The sequence below is a fragment of the Asterias rubens genome, chromosome 9 (genome assembly GCF_902459465.1).
Source record: "Asterias rubens chromosome 9, eAstRub1.3, whole genome shotgun sequence".
NCBI lineage: Eukaryota > Metazoa > Echinodermata > Asteroidea > Forcipulatida > Asteriidae > Asterias > Asterias rubens.
This window is the reverse complement of record NC_047070.1, coordinates 19,427,057-19,448,052: the sequence shown is the minus strand read 5'-3', so window position 1 is coordinate 19,448,052 and position 20,996 is coordinate 19,427,057. Positions and strand designations below refer to the sequence as shown.

The window sequence follows — 20,996 nt, the reverse complement described above, 5'->3', positions numbered from 1 at the left end:
TTGGATCGCCCAGTTAATCAGAATCTGGCTTAGTTCAGAGCCCCACTCGCTGACAAAGTCCACTGCCCCTAATTAAATACCTCAACAATCGTCAAGGTTTACCTCCTAAAATTGACGCCTAAAGCCCCTTTGCTCTGTCTAGGAACATCTCACTGATTGATGCACGCTTTCTTAATAAAACGTTGTCCAAGAGAGTATTATTGTTTGTCCCATCAAGTATCTGTCTATTTTTAATTAGGCGGTTATGTTTGGTATTCTTCCCCTCCATCCGAGACAAGCCGGTTTCTTTTAGATAAATTGCTACGTCTGTTTAGTTTCAATTTGTCGAGTCAATGGACCTCAGTTCGTGATGTTTTTTTCGAGAAATGGTTAATTAATGTTTAAACTTTAGAAGGTTCTCTTTGAACATCTTGAAGGCTGAAGAAGCGCGAAATTAGGCAGGAAGTTATAACAGTTGAATCTACAGTGATTGCTTGGTTTATCCCCTTGATATAAGTAATATTGTAAGGATTTGAAAACATGCCTGGATGAAATTAATGATCTATTGTATATAACTTCTTATGTTTACGAAAATAAACGGTTGTTACAGATTGTTGAAATGGTCACTCTAAATACGCCAAATCTGATTTGACACTTTCATAATATAATATTGATCTTTCACCCAATTCTCTAATACAAGGAGACAACAAACCATCGTCTATAATCGACCAACTGTCCATATTTCTTTATTAGAATTAAGATGAGATCTTACAGCTCCTGAACTGAGCTTTATTAAGAATGAAGTTTTTGACTTTGATCCATTGACCTCTTTACTATTGATCATGTCCTCTCCAGACGACAATTTACATAATCCCATCCTAAGTCATTTTATATCACCCCTTCACATCACCTGCCGGTTAAGGTAAACGGAACTGAAGAAAGAATTTTGGTTTCGAAACTCAAGATGGTTCGTGATCTTTCAGCAGCTGATACGAAGGCTTATTCATGACAGGGATGTACTGTACGATGCATGACTGGGCTTAGTGTCTATCAATACTGGTCAACAGTCTCAGACAAAGAATCCTCTGTATTGATAACCTTTCGAGATGCCAGGAATTCTCAAGAAAGTACGGTATTGGAATAGTCATTTATGCTTCTAGTATATCGCAGATTAGGTTTTGTTTTCTCCAAGGGTTACACGATTTTTGTTAAGTGATAGCGCAAACAATGGTAGAGATATTTAAATATAAGTAATGTCAAGTTTTTCTTATAGAGCGCTACCTACTCCGAGGTGAGGCGTCTTAAAGTGCTTATTGTTATTTCTAAGACGGGATAATGTAAATAGGATTTGAAACTTTACATGGTGGATATAAGATATAGACGCGTTTGCGGTAACACCATGTAATGACTATCTCTAAATGAGTTGGGGTGGTTCTGAAAAAAACCGTTGGATTAACTCGACGTTTCAATCAGTATGCTCTGATCGTTTGCTGGAGATAATGTAGTCTACCCTTTTCAAAAGGAGATAAACAAATTTGCCAATGAAATAGAAACACAAGAGTTAAGCCCTGAACACATCTATTTTGGCTTTAGTATCAAGTCACACTCTAGATTTAAGGCAGTTCCTTCTGAGGGATGGGATTTGGGGCAAAGTCAAACCCTGTTTGAATAAAAGGTTTGGGTTACACATATTAGTAAGGAAAGACACGTGTCTGAAGAAAAAGAAATCGAAATCCTTGACACAAAATCTTCTGAAAGAAGTGATAAGGAATAAACCAGATTGGAGGCCTTATTCAGGGTCAACTTTGTCTCAGGAGAATGTTCCATTGATGCACTCTCCCTTGACAGCCCAAGATTCTTGTACAAACCACTCTCACCCCAGACAGCGATTGACACTTGTTTTATATACGTTGTTATCTTTGGCTGAGAAGAGCGTCTTCCTGAACACAAATTAAAGAAAGAACTTCAGCTGGCTTTCATGCTGGTCAAAACACTCGGCAATCAGAAGTGATTTAAGTAAACTAATTCGGCTATGACAGCTTGAAGAGGGTAACGTACGTGAGGGTAAATATACAGGCTCTCGTACTTCGGCAATTGGGTATTCCAAGTACGGTTATCACATTTCACTCTAGAGAATTAGTAAGAATGACGAGCATACGTCAACAATACGTTCTTTTATTGATTTGTCTCTTTACAAAACAATACATTCTGAACTAAAGTTGTTTAAACAAATAAATAAATAAATAAATAAATAAATAAACAAACACATGTATTATTGTTCTTGGAAACACAAACTTAAACACATTATTCGTATGGCCTTAATAGTGTGTTATAGGCAAGTGTAGAAGCTTTGGAAAACTAGAAACTTTAATTCATTGTCAATTGTTATTCAGTATCCACAAACACGAACTACTTCGTGAAATCAAAATGTTATTTGATCTGTGACGTTACGCCTTAGGGATATAAGATAGTCAAATCATCTTGAAGACGAAACGAGTATAGTTGGGATACAACTTGCATTAATGTTCATCTCCGATTGCCTGAAGACGATTTATTCTAGTTCAAAGACAGCACGGGAAAGTTAAGTGCGTGGCGACTAAGATTTGAGCCAGGACATTGCATCATTTTCAACTCCACTAGTTTGTTAATTACTTCCACTCCTGTTGAGACACTTTATTGAGGACGCTGGGAATTTTACATATTTGCATATTTTGAAGCACGGCACGGTAATCAATCTTGGTTGGCATTTCTAAGAATACAATTTTCCACTGAGCTGAATTTCAGATGTCAACAACAAAGATGAAATTGTTACCCATAACGCAAGTCTCTAAATGATTGATTGCACAGAAAGAACAGCAACGCGGAAGAGAACCGTGCGTTCATTTAGAAAATTTGAATAATTAAAATGTAACCGGGAAGATGTTACATTCCCTTCAGAAAGACATGGACATAGCTATAGTATGTAGATGACCTTAGTCTCGCCTTAAATACTTCATTCTTTGTAAATGCCGTCTGAATACTAAACTGCACTTCCTCGTTCTGATGCTCCATGAAGCGTGCATCTTCAGCCTTTGCAAAGACTCTTTGTAACTTTATAGAATAATTCAATTTATAAAATGCTCTCAGTATCGACTTGATGCATTGGAAGAATTGAACTTCTGTAATGGAAGAATTGAACTATCAATAAAAAGTTGTTATTTTGTATTTCTGTAAGAAATGGAATGAGTGTCCAAAAATGCTTAATCTATAGTACGAGTAGCCCCCAGAGCCTAAAGTGGTTTTCAGCGGGTCGGCATCAGTATTCCCAACGGAAAATGCTTCGACTTTTCCTTCATTTTTAATTTCTTTGAGAGAGGTTTATTTCTCGATTTTATCGCAGATTGCCAAATATATTTCGATGTCACTCTTCTCAAAGATGAGATGAAATCAAACACACTCAGACATTAAGGCAGATTACCATCGCAGGTTGTTTTCCATTAAATATGCATAATGGGTTAAGGGGGGGGGGTGTTGTATTTGGTGGAGGAACAGGTGAATCTAGATGAAGCGATCAATCATCTACACCAGGTATCATCAATTTTTCATTACAGATCAAGTGCTAAACATACACAATCCAAAGATGCTGCACACTGTAAGAGCACACACACCCGGAGATGAATATTTCCGCGTTTTTGAACATCTGTTAATGACCTGTGGGTATGGCTGGACAGCTCACATTATATTCCGGAGGAATCAACCTTCATTACCCTCCTCAAGCATAATATTGAATTTTTTTTCTCTTCATTCTTGGTTTTTAATATTGGATTTCTCACTCTTTAGCTTTGCCAATCAGTTGCTGTGGTATTGTAAGTTTAAGATTGTGTTTTTTATAGTAAGGCCAAGTATGAGACGTGTAACTGCAAAAAGGGATATGATTATGATTAAGTTATTTTTATGTCATCCAAAGAAACGAAAACGGTTCCCCAGGGTTCTACATATGTAGTTCGTTTACAGCCACAAGATATCTTTGTTAAGTTGTCGCATTAATGCATATATGCCCCCCAACGTATATTTATTGCTGCAAATCAAAGGGGTTATTGCAATCATGAGTCTGGGTAGATTCTTCTTCTCTATGTTCCGCAGCATGGTATCATGCACAATTTAAAGGCAGTGGACACTATTGGTAACTACTAAAAACAATTACTAGCCTAAAAAGCATACTTGGTCACGAGTAATGTGGAGAGGTGAATATTATAAAACATTGTGAGAAATGGCTCCCTCTGAAGTGACGTAGTTTTCAATTTGATTTAGAGACCTCAGATTTAGAGTTTGAGGTCTCGAAATCAAGCATACGGAAAGCACACAACGTCGTGTGACAGTGGGGTTTTTCTTCTTTCATTATTATCTCGCAACTTCGACAACCGATTGAGGTCATATCTTCACATGTTTGTTATTTGATGCATATGTTGAGATACACCAAGCGAGAAGACTGGTCTTTGACAATTACCAATAGTGTCCATTGTCTTTAACCTTTCATTTTGTTTGTACGTATATATCTCATCACCATACAATTTGTTGTCAGAATATAAAACAAGGAGACACAAACAATGGCTCGGTTTGAATTTCTAACATTCCAAGATGAGCAATCTGTCTGAATAGTGTGTTTAATGGCAGACTTTATGCCGTTAAAGACTCAGTAACTCATGGGGAGGATATACAGTTCTGAATACGAATACATTTAAGTCAGGTGTCATGAAGCAATTTACGGCATTAATTCATGCAAAACGAATATATCACGTAGTATAATATTTGCGTATTACAGTGGGTAACAAGGACATAAATCCAGCATCTCCGAATTGATGTAAGTCTTCTTTAAATAGAAGAAAAGAATAAAATAAAATAACTTCCTCTCTCGCAAAATATTCCATAGGTTTGTCTTATTTCAGAGAAAATTTCAAAATATTTGATCTGGATTTTGTTGATAATCCATATATTCATATATGAACAATCAAATTCCTTACACGTAATGTGACACCCTCCTGGGATTGGGAGCTACGTTAATTACATATGTTTATGCAAAAGGGGGCGAAATGTCAAACATCTAGTATAACGTTAACAATATGTGGGCGGAGTGACAAAAAACAAATTGCATTTTACACCCATTCTCACTTTACATGTTATTAATTGGTGCAGTTCTGGTTTGCTTTAACAAAGTTTTCGGGTCCAATTTTGTTTTTGTTGTGTATGAAAATTACATGCCCAGTTGTGTCCAGAATTTAATAGCTAGCTATATTTTTGTGATGATCCAAAATATTTCATATTCAATAATAACACATCAGATTGTAGACTTCTGCACATCAACCTTGATATGCTGTGCATAGGAATACGAAATTAAATATTATTAATAAGTGTCAAATCATTATATCCGACAATATCCAGTCGTAAACGGTTCGTTAATTTGGGTACAACCTGAATAATGTTTCTCTAGAAGGACTGATTGAAGGACTAATGTGACGACGAGATACCTGATTAGTGCCTTGAATGCTTTTCAAATTTAAAGGATTTGTGGGTACTTTTTCAAAATGTCCATGAACATTAAACTTACAGGGTTTGAAGATAATGATAGTAGAAAGCTTCCCTTCAAATATTACTTACTGAGGTGCTGTAATTTTTGAGAAATGAGTAAAACAATGTCATGAAAATATGTTTGTAGATGATTAAAATAATTTTCGTCTCATAAGACGAAAATTATTTTCATGACATTGTTTTACTCATTTCCCCAAAACTACAGCACCTAAGCACGTAATATTTTCATGGAAGCTTTCTACTATCATTATCTTCAAACTGTGTAAGTTTAGTGTAAATCTGTAGACATTGTGTTTTTTGTCCTACAAAAGTTACATAGACCCTTTAAAGTGATTATCAATTATAAGTATTTCCAGGTCTGGTGTCGGTTTGACAAGTGAACATCACCCCCAACCATAACCTTTCCATACCCACGTTGTATTCCAGTTGAATGTTAGACTTTCATGTTCAACACTGTTTATTTATATCACGTATTAAAGGTGAACCCGTGTAGTCCCTATAGGATTGTCCCAAATGGCGAATTCATTAAGATACATACGTGGGTTTAGTAACCTCATTCATAATTAACGAGAGTAACTTGGGAACAGAATTGAAACAGAATAAATATATTTATTATATGTCGAACTGACGCATATCTCTGTTAGAGATGACATCTGATACATCGAGGGAATTGTCTCACCTGTTTCTATAATTAATCATTTGTGATTTTGTTTTTCAGGATGAGCGGAAACAGACATTGAAGACAAATGTATGGCTGACTTTGGTAAGCTTCATGTGATGTTCTGTTAAGTATATACAAATCAAGAGAACAAACATACTGTTGATTTGTTCCATCATTCTGACACCAACATCAATTACATAGCCGTGTTTAATCTAGACATGAGGAACAAATATTAGCTGAAAGCGGTGGGTTAAAATACTCCTTCCAGGAAATGTTACTCTTTATTATTTTAAAGATTTATTATAATGTGACATGTTAAACTTGTTTAGAAACTTCAACACTTGCCTGAAATATGACCAGATGGGCAGTATAAGGGCAAACGTCAATAAACCATCAGATTTGGTTCAGGTTTATTTCCATGCGATAATAATCATGTCAGCATTATGCGAGCCAAGATTCAGCACCATTATCCCCTATGCTGAAAGGTTCTCTACCTTACCCATTTAGGGCTTGGTGGGGAACAGAGTGGGCCTAGTGGGCAACACCTGCCCCCTCAGTCTTCGATTCATGATGAAAAGGGGCTAGATTCAACCAGGTTGAAGGAGTTCGTTAATCTTTAAGTTATATACAGATAATTGTTGTGCAGGAGTATTTTGCTCAAAGGGGTTTAAGAACCCGACGACAGATGATGGTCTTCGCTCAATATTTATTAAGTTTTTCTCGTCATTTCTCAAAGATGCTTCATCGAATACGATTGCAAAACATTTGGAAAATTATCTTGAAACCCGAGCTCGCTTTCAGGTGTAATTGCTTCCAAAAATATACGGTTTTCAGTCGGTTATTTGACATCGTTGCCCCCCTTCTTCGATTGGCTCCCACCTGAGTAATTTTTCTCTGTTACTTTAAACAGTCAAAAGCAATCTCTCTCTTAAGAAGAAAACATATTGATTTCACCTGTTGGGATATAAAGTAACAAGTTGAGACTACAGTTCTCGGGCAGACAGAGGCACTAGCATCAAATCGTACATATAACAGCCGTCTGGAGATGCTCAAAAAGAGATTCCAGTTAGCATGAGAGAGATACAAGCTAACAACAAATCAACCAGGTAACAGCCGTCTAGTGACCTGCCGTCTTTATAACCATGCAGCTGTTTCAACATTGTCTGCGGACTACCGATGGCACTGATTACCAAGTTTCAAAGCATTATACATCGGTCGTTAAGCCTTTGGCGCTCCTTTCAAAGTCTCGATGAACGCACGCGTCATAAGTGGAGCAAGAGACTAACATAGGCGTAGCCTACTCAACTGCTTTTCAAAAACATACTATAATTAAACTGTTGGAAATAACATTAAGTGTTAATTTATCAAATTTAAGATACCCGCGTTTCAAACACAAGGGAACATTGTTTTCTCTCACGTGTATATTTAAGGGATTGCTATCTAAAAGCGGTTAAATAAACAAAATTACGGTTAATGGGTAATAATTGAACTTCAACATAATTTATAGATGTTAATAAAAATCTTCTTTTTTTTTTTAAATGTACAAATGCAAGTCACCTTGGGAAATACTTTTCTTTCAAAATTAATAACGAAAATGCATAATGTTAACACGTTTAACTCTCTTTGCGGTAATCATTAGCCTAACAGGGACCAATAGCGATGACAAATTTGATACAGCTTATGAATCGTCATGGTGTTTGTTATCGTTTGATACTCAAATAAAGTAACAGTATTACAAATGTTCTCCTGAAGTTTCATGAAAGGTGCCCGTCAATGAGGCATGAAGGAGTCACATTTTCATCTTACAGTCTGGTATTCAAAGCCTGTTAATAACACGAAGCCCACAGTTGGCTAAACCATTATTGTCATCCAATGCGCCAAGTCAAAACGACATTGGCTCGATGAACTTTTGCACTTTTCTCGGAACCGTAGAAAATGTCGCAGTACTTTAAAGTAGGCCTATATGCTAGTATTCTAGTAGGCCTATATGCTAGTATTCTAGTAGGCCTATATGCTAGTATTCTAGTAGGCCTATATGCTAGTATTCTAGTAGGCCTATATGCTAGTATTCTAGTAGGCCTATATGCTAGTATTCTATAAGTGAATCACAAACCCACATGTCAAATATTTACTGTGGCTTTAAAAAAGAAATGAAAAAAAAAATTATACTCATTTTATTTTAACAATAGATGAAGTCAGGATTCAAATGATTTCTACCTACACTCAACAATGTCGTACACTTATGTTGTTACTGTGATATTGTCAACAACATTGTGAAAACAAATGGCAAAAAGAACGACTACATCCTTAACCAGAACGAAATAATGACAACACAGATTCTAGTATATCTGTCATTTCTATTTTAAATTGAATTATTAATTGTTTAACACATTATGTTGTGCATTCCATAATCGGTATTTCAACACACTAATTCAACAAGTCTGTCATTTGAATTGCTCTTTTGTTTCTGCAGAAGTGGCAAGATGAGTATCTTACCTGGGACCCTAAGGATTATAACAACCTTAAGAACATCAAAGTTCCTTCTGAGACGATATGGATGCCCGACGTCACGCTTTATAATAAGTATAAACGCTTTTATTATACAGGTTTTCTCGGTCAAACTCGGCAAAGGGGCAATAAAAATGTTCGTGCGTTCGATTTAACGCTGTTTTACCTCTCCAGTTGTTACAGCGTTTCAAATTCAAAATTCGGCCATTCAATTTCGTTTTGAGTCGAGTCAAATTCCTTTAGCACTCTGTTCAATTTAGCGTATCTCCATTCTTTTTCGTGACACACACGCCTTAAGAAGCATCTGCGAATTTGAATGCTGATTTGATGAATTGCTAAATTGAATTATTGTTTGTTAAATCGGATGGCCCAACATTTCATTTGGCTAATCATAGAACGAAATCGAATTACCATTTGTAGTAGCATTCGATTTCGCGCAAAATATAATAGCTTTATGGTTAAATTGGCTGTTCATTTGCCGAAATTGACCGAGAAAACCTTTTATACCGTATCTCTGAACGTGATCTATAGTCAGTTTGATCGCATTGGACTTAGTTTTAAAAGTATGACTGTATTAGTCGAGGTGTTACATTTCTCTAGTTCCTTTATGTTCTTCATAAAGTTGTTGTTTCCCCATGAGGTTGTTGTCGAGGTAGTGACACTTAAATGAGCAGAGCTCAGAGCTCCTTGAAGTTAACACTTCGGTGGGACATACTTTAGAGTCCGAAGGCTGTAACTTGCTTCGTGCTTGTCAATATCTGATCATCAGATGTTGGTCACGTTTAGAATATAGAGACAGAATAGAAGGATACTAGTTTTATGTGAGTCTATAGGCATTCATACTCCAATGCAAATGGAAATATCATTATAGTAAACAATATACCACTGGAGAGTTCAGCTCTATATACCGGCGTTGTGTTTCAGTAAAACAAGTACGTGGGCTCCTCTTTTCAGATACGGCAACTTATGCGTCATTAGAATGCTGATATTATGGTTTTATTTATAAAGTCTCATTTTAAAGTGTCTTGGACCATTTAAGCTAACAGTATTTTTATCAAACGTTAGCTTGGTAACACACAAACAAACATTTTAAGAATTAGTTATTGACGTATAAACATTGAGCCAAATTCAACAGTCATAAAACGCTCCAAACAGATTTATACAATCTATATGACTGTACTGTCTTAACCGAAATGCAGTCTCGGTAGGCAATGAGGTAGGCACTAAGTGCAAGCTGAATTTTAATTGCTTTGAGCTTGTCGTATTTCCATTAAAATATGTTCACACGAGTAAAATCAACTACAGGTAACTCTTGTACCATTAACCTTTTGTAAGAGTTCCACCCTTAACAAAGATGTGAAAGTCGATAAAAGTGAAATATTAGCATGCGTTTGATCTTTACTAATATACAGGGTATCTTGACAGTTGCGTCAACCATTATAAGACACTCTGGAGTGACAACTTGATGTTGGTGTAAAGTGTACTAATTTTATTCATGTACGAGTCATTGTCCTCATATGTTATTATCAGTTCACTGTTGTTTTTGCTGTAGGTGAAAACCGGGAGTTAGAGATAACGCCGCCGATGAAATTTTCAATAATCGTGATGATTTTGAAGCGATTTATGTTTTTATTGCAAGGGTAGTATCTGCCGCCAGAAAATGATAATAAAGTGCATGCACACTCTCCCCAGAGATACGCCGATTGCCGATCTCCAATATAAATGGACTTGCTTTTACGGTGCCAATTACCTTAACTCATTTCTGAAATTTGTCGGTCTAGCAATCCTAACAATTTTTTGTTGTACTTACATTAATAATTCATTGTTGATTTTAGGATTCATCTTAATACTTCGTATTTTGATTCCCCAAAACCATTCCAGACATGATACCGAAAGGTATAAATTGTATGCCTCACTGCCTCGTTCGACTAACTGTTCTTTTAGAATATCAGGTTGCTTTGTGTTCTGATCTTTCGAACACTTTTTTGAAACTATCGTTCCTGTATGAAATGGTTATCAGACAAACCAATCGCTTTTTGATTAATTCGTTTTATAATTAACCTACACGTATTATACAGGAAGTGTATTACAGTTATCTACCGCCTGTGGAGAAAATAATATATCTGTAAACCGGAATCAATGTTTTGTTCTCAGGTACAAGTAGCTAAGATTAAAACATAATTCAGGGATGGGAATTATTATTTGGCCCACGGGGACAATTTCAGATCAGGAAGTGATCTGCTGAAATATGTCTATAAAACATTTTTGGATCTATCAGTTGTGATTGGGACAAACTGCTATAGTATGAACAAGTTGCGTGCTATTGACGGGGTATCAGTTTTAGGAAGAATGGAATATTACAGTCATGTAACGGTCAAATGCATTTCTAGACTAGTCTAAAGTTTCTATGCTAACCGTTAAAAGGTACAAATGTAGGCACGCATATGTTCTCCTCTTACAGTCCAGGAACAGATGCTACTAATAAACTAATACCAAAATGAGAAAGACAACATTTGAAAGGCAGTGGACACTATATTGGTAATTACTCAAAATAATTATTAGCATAAAACCTCACTTGGTAACGAGTAATGGGGAGAGGTTGATGGTATAAAACATTGTGAGAAACGAAGTGACTTAGTTTTCGAGAAAGAAGTAATATTCGACGAATTTTATTTCGAGACTTCAGATTTTGAATATGAGATCTCGAAATCAAGCATCTGAAAGCACACAACTTCGTGTGACAAGGGTGTTTTTCTTTAATAGTTATGTCGCAACTCTCAATTTTCACAGGATAAGTATTTTGTTGAGATACAACAAGTGAGAAGGCTGGTCTTTGACAGTTACCAATAGTGTCCAGTGTCTTTAATAACGTCAATTCGTTTTAATTAGTTGTTCTCATTTCAACCTTCTTCTCATTTGTATCAACACATGAGAACAAGGTTATACTTGAAATGAGCAATAAAACAAATTAAATGACTGTGATAAAAGAGTAATTAAAACATTCTTTAAGAAATTATAAGATTGGTTATGAGCAAAACAACGTGCTAATGAATTCAGACGCTAATTAGGTATGTTATTTGATCCATTTGCTTCTGTTATGAGCAAAACACCTCCATACCGGAATCTTCATAATGACGTTGACGTCAGATTTCTTGAGGATTTCTGCTTAATTGGGTACCTGTCTCGTCTGTGATTGCCACTCAGGTACAATTACATTGCAGCAATTGTCAATAGTAGCCAGAATGCAATTACTGCGTTTCAAGAATGCATTATTCATAGATTAATGTCAAATAATATACGGCAGGAACCAGAATGCCGATAGTGTGTGTGATTATTCCAATGAATGAATGAACATTGTTTGATCAAAATGATTGCTAATGTATAGAACATCATCCATATCAGCAAATATTGATCAACAATTTACTCTGTGTATGTTCAATTACTTATGACTAATGTTAAGGTTTATACTTGTACATTTTGCATTTATGTGAAATCCTTTATACTATTGGTGCCATTTCTGCGACAGGCACCACCTTGGTGATGTACACAGTTACTTTAATCAATGACACTACGGCAAGTTGAATCAGAGATAAGAATTTCATTAAGGACATACACCTGGGCAGATATCAACATCTGATGTTTAATCAATACTCCATTTTTTTTTAACAGTTTGGAAGTATTTGTTCTTTTGCAATGACTTACTCTTACAGCAGTCAGGAAGTCTCTCATTGAACTTGCATGAACACACTTGTAAAAGAGCGGTGTATAATTCAAAGCGAGGCATTGTTGACCCATATAGGCTGGTTCCTGTGACGCAGAGTCCCACGTCACGATGATTGTTATTAGGGATGTTGGGTTCCGGTAGGGAGTGTTTTTTACCATTAGTGTCTGGATGTCTGTCATGCGATTATTGGAAGCTTGAATTCCGATTCGTTGGCTCTGTGGATTCTAAATAGACGCCGAGGAATTGTTATGAATTACCGCATTACTCGACTCTAGTGGTACCTAAGTACTGCTTGAATTACTTTATTAATGACTTGTTTGTATATGGGTTTAGTAATTCTTTGACCCTAACAAGAACAGCGTCAAATTGGAATACAGAAAGGTAGAAGAGTGTGAGGAACTATGTAGTTATAAATAATCAGTGCGGCTCATTCAAACGGTTCTGCGTCTAGCCGAATATATCTAGCTCTGATATGAAGCGTGTTATTATAGGGATATCTTTGTTCATCTAGCACCTGTAGTTGAACTATATCAAGCAATGTCTGCAGGTGAATCCAGAGGATTTGATTGCCACTCAGATTATGATAATTGATCCTACTACGTGGACAAGTACGCTCAAACGCCAAGTTAATATTTAAACTGATATGAGATGCTGTCGATGAAATCATCGACTGGCGTAGGTTTCTCAAGACTCGAGAGGCAGCTGAGGGCTTGTTAAGGGCGGCAATGGGTGGCCCGCTGCTATCCTCAGAGACACAGAACATGAAATTCTTGTATTTCGCTTGGCTGTAGTCAATCAGGGAGTCTCACTTCAGTTAGGAATCTATAGGCAACCACTCGACAATCATGAGCAATGTCTTAAAATTGATTATAACTAATAAATAATAATAATAATAATAATGATAATAATAATAATAATAATAATAATAGCGAGGATCCTGAGAAAGACCCTTGAGATCTAAGGTTACGGGACGTAGCCCGACTCGAGGAGTTACCGGCACAAAGGAAAATGAGATCTTTCTTTTGCATGCTGTGATAAAATGAAATAATAATAATAATAATAAAGACTGGGTGTTCAAGGCGTAGTAAAGCCGAAAAATGAAACGAAAGAAAACAGACACAACACAATTAGTCCTTGAAACTCTGCGACATAAGATAAGTTTTGAGAAGATACTTGAATGTGTGTGGTACAAAGACAAGATCTCAGATGCGTGGCGCAGCTTAAGAAAATAGTTATACATATTGGTTTACTAAAATCAAGACAGAGTATCTAATAATTTTGAAATATTAATAATCCTCTTCTTGTTTTTCTTCGCAGTGCCGACAAATACGCCAATTTTCTGAAGGGTCAGACAGCAGTCATCAGTTACGACGGGTCTATCAATTGGGGTTGCCCCCAAATCTTCACTACCTACTGTAAAATTGACATCACCACATTTCCCTTTGATAAGCAAACGTGTACACTCAAGTTTGGTTTGTGGCAGCATGATGCAACAGAAGTTGTCGTCGTTGGGGCTGGTAAGAGGAACACTTTCGTATTATCCCCACTAAGACGTTCATTTATAAGAGACATTAATTAAGGGAATAATTCGAATATCGCATGAACATGGATAGTAGCAATGTTTAGGTAATGCATGGTCATCCATATGTAGACACATTACCCCAATTTCTTTTAACATTACAAGTTCTATGAGGTGTCTGCCTTTCATCTATAACCGCAAGGCCTCGTACTCCCACCATGCTATTACAAACAATTATTTGCAATAATCATTAATCATTTATTACGTTACTATGAATACTTGATGTAGGGTAGTACCATACATGGTACTTCAACTTTAGGTTTTCAATCAATCTTTTGCAATGACGTCACTGCAGAGATTGAATATCGGGAGCGAACTGTTTTGAATTCAAAGTTATTATCAAATTGGACCTTGATAACAAACGAAGGTCAGAGGTTGACATTCAAAAGACTTATCTTCAAACAATGAGGAGCGGGATCGAATACGGTGTTTCGCAGGAACTGCCTTTATTTGCATAATTTATGTACATATTAATCATGCTTCTGAATATGCAAAGTAAGTGACAATAATGGCCAAACTGTATTTTGTTCCTAATGGATCCACCGTGGCGCTTAAAATACCCTTAGTTTGTCTGCACTCAATGCACGTGCCTGCAAACATTGCACTATAAATAGTTGCTATTTTTGTTAAGGGAAAATGAAATAGCTGTTGAGTTTACTTACTTTATTACCCCGTAGTGTTACGCTGCACGTTTCAACTAAGAAGATCCCAAGTGTATAGTCAGTACATGTTTGTGTCTTGCGAGATCCTTATTCGATGACGTCACCTCACACGTGACCTGGTGGTCTTTCTGATCTGTTTGATGTTTTGTCCCTCTTATTTTGTGTTTTAACAGTTATCAAAAACATTTCAAAAGAAAAGTGCTTCGGATGTTCTTTTCTTCTTACAATTCAAACATGAAATGAAACATGGCAATACACGCGGATCATTATTTTTTTTTGAGAACCACAATTTCCTGATCAACTGATTGCTTACTTGAGTATGTTTACTTTAAAGGCAACACTATTGAAGTAATGTGTAATATTATGTCGGTTCGCCCATTCAGATAAAGATGACCACACCACTACATCTGAAGGCGGTAAGGCCCTATATCATAACACAGATTTTACCATTCCAATTGCCAGTCGCTTTATCTCCCACTTTCTTGTTCTGTTGTCCAGAACGCCTTTAAGCATTACTCCAATCCTGCTCATATAACCCACCGCTGCTTGCCATTCCCTATTCCCATTCTCCCCGAATCCAAAATACATCTTTGCCAACTTATTCTTCATTTTCCTACATGCTTTGGTTCTTTGTCCATCGTTATAGCATTTTCGTTTTGTAATCACTGGCTTTCACGACTTTAAAATTCATTGATTTTAATGGTTTTTCCATTCTAAGTAAAGTTATTAATCGGTAGATTTGGGGTTTTTGTTTGCTTTCAAACAACCAAATTGCATTCAGTCATTAAAAGTACATTGATTATCTATATCGGTTCTTGTCTTGGTTTTAGAGTTATTACTAACATTTCAACTGAATACTTATCATAATCCAGTTTATATTTGTTATATTTCAATTTTGAACTCAGCCCTTCTCTTTTTCAGATTTTTAGTCACGAATGCTGGTGTTTCATTGTTAAACCATTATAGATTGTTTTTCTATTACATTATTTTTATAAATTTATCCCCAACACTATTTATTTTCATATTTGCCACCATACATTGTAGCTGAAACATAGCCTAAATTTACGAGACATTAAAGCAGCAACATACTGCAACATCTTTCTTGTAGCTGCATATTACTTGTACAAGATTTATGATACAACCTAAAACATATGTTATCCATCCATTAGACATCCATAACTCATTCATTAGCAAGTTGAACTTAGTAAAGGTACAATTTATTAGTCCATCGAACATCTATAAAACATACCCTTTCCCATCCTTGCTGCGCATTAACGATAAACTAGTTAATAAACTGCCGGCTTGAGAATTATTTATTTTACCCTTTTATTTGTGTTTTTTCATAAATAATTGAAATTATAATACCCAAAATAAGCTTCGATTCAAATGCTGAGCTGCAAGCACTTTGTTGTGTGGTTGTAGAACTTTAAAAGCATTAAATATGTGCTCCTCCGCTGCATGCTAAGTATAGTAAGGGAGAACGTTGACGCCAGATTCTGATTATCATAAAATGAGAGACTCTGATTTAAAGACACTTGGACGCTTTTTGTAATCGTCAAAGACCAGTCTTATCACTTGGTGTAAAATAACAAACCTGTGAAAATTTGAGCTCATTCGGTCGTCGGAAGTTGCGTGATAATACTGAAAGAAAACACACCCTTGTGACACGGAGTTGTGTGCTTTCAGATGCTTGATTTCGAGACCTCAACTTCTAATTCTGAGCTCGCGAAATCAAAGTCTCGGAAAAAGACTTCTTTCTCGAAAACTACGTTACTTCAGAGGGAGCCGTTCTCACAATGTTTTTTACTATCAACTTCTACCCATTACTCGTTACCAAGTAAGGTTTTAAGCTAATAATTATTTTGAGTAATTACCAATATTGTCCACTGCCTTTAAACCACGAATAGAAAACACCGTGTCCCCTAAGGGAAAACAAATAATAATATTAACCATAATAATAAAATATATATATATTCAACAAATCAAAATAATATAACAGTTATTTGATAGAGACAAATAACTTCACTAGCGATTATTGCATTAATTAAATAAATGGTTTGACTTTTACATGTTGGTTAAATTTCAACAATGTTAAAGCAATGTGTCCATGGTATTAACAATGAAGCATGTTGTTTCCTTAAGTCGAATGTTTGATGCAGATTGATAAAAACTAACAACTAAATTCAATAGTTGCTTGGTAATGGTTTTGCATTCATTCATTTCTTTTACTTTGTTTTTCTTTTGGTTCTGGTATTTTTTAGGCATATGGGATAATAATTATTTGTTTTATTTTCTTAACCCAATGAAGCAAAAAATTAGAGTTTTGGAATGTTAACTAAGCCTGGGTTGTATTAATCCATCTGACCATGAAAGAGGATACAACACACAGCTTGTAGAAATGAAGCTTGACAGCTTAGAATCAGCCTACTCAATTCTAAGAATGCCTAGACCTACTTCATCAACATCCATTCCAATCTTTGCCTGAAACCATCCATATGTATCAGATTCGACTCAGCTGGTTATCAAATAGTTTCAATGACTAGGTTTCATACTCTCACTATATTCCAATTAAGCACAGCTTACTATCAAATAATTGTTGGGAATTGTATTTCCATGAAATCTGAACAAAAAGGTAAAAACACACATGCGTTTATAAGCCGGATTCAGTGATGTTAACTTGGTACCTCTAACGGTAAGCAAAGAATAAAATTTTAAAACAAGCAACCCGTCATCCAAAATAAATTTGTTTTAATTTTATTGTAATTCAGTCTGCGTTATTGCAGCATTGAAAGTTTAAATTCACAATTCTTAAGAAAAGACACCTATTTTAATAGCCAACGAGATCGGGAGTGAATTCAGCCGAAGTGAAATAGTGACAAGGCATGTGACTATTTTGTGCAAACACTCATTGATGTACCAGTTCAACGCAATGCCTTTAGGCAATGCCATACTAATGAAACTCAGTTGTTAAAATTGAATGTCAATTTACCTAAGCATATCGTTCTTGTAGCACAAAAGATTAGCTTCAGGCAATCTGCGATTATCAAAATGGTGCACAAAATAAACCTGGAATTACGTCTGGCTTTCTATTATGTCTCACTCGATACACTAGTTAATCCGGAGCCCCCGATCGTTAGATATGAAATCTTCATTAAAAGCCCACAGGTGTTTGCTCGGGAGGGGGTTGCGTTTTTAGTTATCATTTCAGTTACATGTTACACACAATTTCATTATGCTTCGCCCTCGTTTGAAAACAAAATTGTTTTCTGAGGGGCAAAGTGTTTCAATTTACGTTGTCAGCACGCATTTACACGGATACCCCGCAAGGCATTCCTCTGGATATTCTGTCAATTGAAATTTATGTTAATAACACAATAACTTAGCATTCAGTGACAAGTGTTTGGCTGATTTTGCTTAACATTTGTCACATTCATGAATACAATTGAATTAAGAGAGAAACGTTTTGGGTTTTTTGGTTTTCATGTTGTTGAAGTATACAATGCTTGCTGACATAGATTGAAACAAAATTCATATTAATTCCAAAATGCCAATTTATTGGATTTTTAAGATACAAGCACAAATCTTATATGACATTTTTTCCTTTAAATATAAAAACAATCAGTTTCACACAACGCTAGTTTTGTTAAATATATAGTAAAAAAATTGCTGTATTTATTGTTGGATGCGGGGTGTAACATTTGTTCTCGTTTTATGAACTCAATCGAGTTGAACCATGAGTTAAACCAACTTTAGTACCGTGTCTGAATGCACCCTCATACAGTGCGTAGTATTTGCAGTTGTTTGAAGTGTAAAATGTTTGATTACCCATCACTCTTAGAATCCACATTGCGTTCAGCTATCAATCTGATGATCAAGTCATGATTTCATATTATCAGCTGCAGCTTTCATTTATAACAATTCCATGTATACTCTTATATATTTAAGATGAGGTTCACCTTTTCATGTTTCTTGATTCAATTTAAGACTTTCAATTAGTAAACTATGTATAATGAAAATCGGTGTGTGACGTCACACCATCGGATTAATCTCTTATTTACAATGTGTGTGATCCAATTCTCCGTATTTGTGCCAATATTTTCAATTATGTATTTGTTTATATTCTAAACCGGACCTTCTTCAGAGGCATAAACAAGTACAAACTGATCATTGTGGTATTTATTAGTGGAATCTTAGACATTCTTGTAGATTCATCTCTGAACAGCTCGTGTTCAAAATGAAGTACACGTTTCCCATAGGTGACTGTCTCTCCTTGATTCACACTATTTGCTCCCATGTGAGACATTAGTGATTATAATATATTCTTAAGAAAGAAATTAAAAAGCATATTGTAATTTATTTCTTTTATTTTCGTTGGCAGCCAAACTCTATCACGCAGCTCGACAAATTCCTTGACGAAACAAAAACCTTCAATATTTGATCAGTAGAATTGTACTCGTAGATGCTACATTGTATTTAGAACGATTTGGTTATTGTTACACTAGTCGTAGGTACTGCAATGAAGTCTGCCTAATACTTAGGATAAATGCATGTAAACCTCATAGCTTTGAGAATGTACCCTTCCCCCAAAAGAGTGGCTTTATTTCTTCACAATGTGTCGCTTTTCAGCATAACCCCTTTCCAATAGTAAATCAAAATAAACCCTAACCCAGGCATGGCATGGCACCCTTACCTTTAATCTCAGTTAAACCACAATTGTTTTAATATAAATTAAACGTTAAAAAAAACAAAAAAACTTTCATTTCGAAAATTTATTCGGTTTCAACATGATCAACAGTTTTTGTATTGCCATTTTACAGATAACCATCAGTTGATGCATTGAACACGTTTTGTATTACAGAGAAAACGATGGGGGCATGACTTACGGATGATAGAATTTGAATGGAAAGACGGCTTCGGAAGCTAACAACCTTTTATAATATAACCCATTTAAAAACTAAAACATTAAAACTCTAACATAAAAGACAAGATTGTTGAAGTTATCATGAAAGTCACGTGTACAGATGCTAACTTTAAAATGTCTACTATTTTTACCATTGTTTATCAGGAGGCGATGAAACTGTTTTCAATAGCGATGGCCAGTGGGATATGATCGAGGTCACAGTGCACAGTAACAAAATGGAGTACCCAGACGACCCTGGTAAACAATACACTGACGTTGTGTACGAGGTGGGTACACTGACTAAGGTTGGGTATCAACTTGTTACGAGTTAAAGTCACGATGAATCTTCAACATTCTGGTTCTATTTTAAGTTTGTCGAATCGGGTTAGTGTCCTAAAAGCAGATTGACCATGATTTTAGCAATTTTTGCCTTATATTGATTATGGTGTGTGTTGGTGTGTGTGAAAATTAAAAATATATGCCAATCAGAGTTGTTTGTTTACTATTCGAACGCCATCGGCAACCCAGCTCAAAAACCAAGTTGATAGGTTTATAGCGAGAGTATATCAAGTGTGAAATTACAACCTTCCAGGATCACAATTGTAGCTCCCTCAACATTCGCTCAGCAAAAACCGCCGAAGGTGGGACCTAGTTTGTTCTTTATTAGTCTAAATGGTCTATGCATGTGTAGTTGAATTCAAGCGTAAGGTAATGCAGCTCGTTTAACTAAGTCAAACTAAGTGTAAATAAGTCGTTCCGAGACGCTCTGAATTATTTAGGCTAAACGGGCCAACAGTTACCTCTATTTAAAAATGCCTCCAATACATTTAAGGACCCAACGACAGGTAGATTTGCATTATGACGATATATTAGATGTGTTTAGGGAATAGCAAAACACGAACAGCTGGGTCACAGTGAATACTAACTACCCGGAGATCTGTATAGAGAAAACAAACTCACGCTTATCGCCATTCTTTAATTCTGTGCACCGCTACTTAATTTCTATTTGGTATTAAGTCAAAAGCCAATTATGAATTTGTCAGTTGACTTCAGGTGAAGGAAGAAGAAATGGCCATTAAAAATACAAGAGAGATGACTAATAATTACACTGTATATGCCCTACGTGATGCAGACTTCCATAGTAGGTTTTGTATGATCGGATACAAGTCACGTTTACCACTAAAGGCACAATGGGTTCAGACCTCCTGCTTCAAGTCTTCCAAATGAAATCAAGTCTTTCAAATAAAATCGCTCATACACAGCGGACTACCTGATACTCAGTTTCTGTCCTCAAGTTAAATTTAACTTTTAAACGCTGCTGTTTGTTTCCATAGCCTGGGGTATGTCTTATGGTATACGTCCTTGCTTTGGATGTAATGATAACCACTCCCAAAGGATTGAAATAGAAAGATAATTCA

At 35.9% G+C, this 20,996-nt stretch overlaps 1 protein-coding gene across 2 annotated transcripts in view; it reads left to right on the top strand.

Annotated features, from left to right (window-relative positions):
* Positions 1–20,996, top strand: part of LOC117295061 (neuronal acetylcholine receptor subunit beta-2-like) — a 44,757-nt gene that overhangs the window by 21,084 nt on the left and 2,677 nt on the right. The window contains exons 3-7 of one of the 2 annotated variants that reach the window (XM_033777634.1): positions 6,263–6,307; positions 8,679–8,788; positions 13,755–13,954; positions 15,062–15,094; positions 19,744–19,865. In XM_033777634.1, the coding sequence (XP_033633525.1) occupies positions 6,263–6,307; positions 8,679–8,788; positions 13,755–13,954; positions 15,062–15,094; positions 19,744–19,865 (510 nt within the window). The remainder of the gene's footprint in view (positions 1–6,262; positions 6,308–8,678; positions 8,789–13,754; positions 13,955–15,061; positions 15,095–19,743; positions 19,866–20,996) is intronic. The other variant, XM_033777635.1, reaches the window with a different exon arrangement.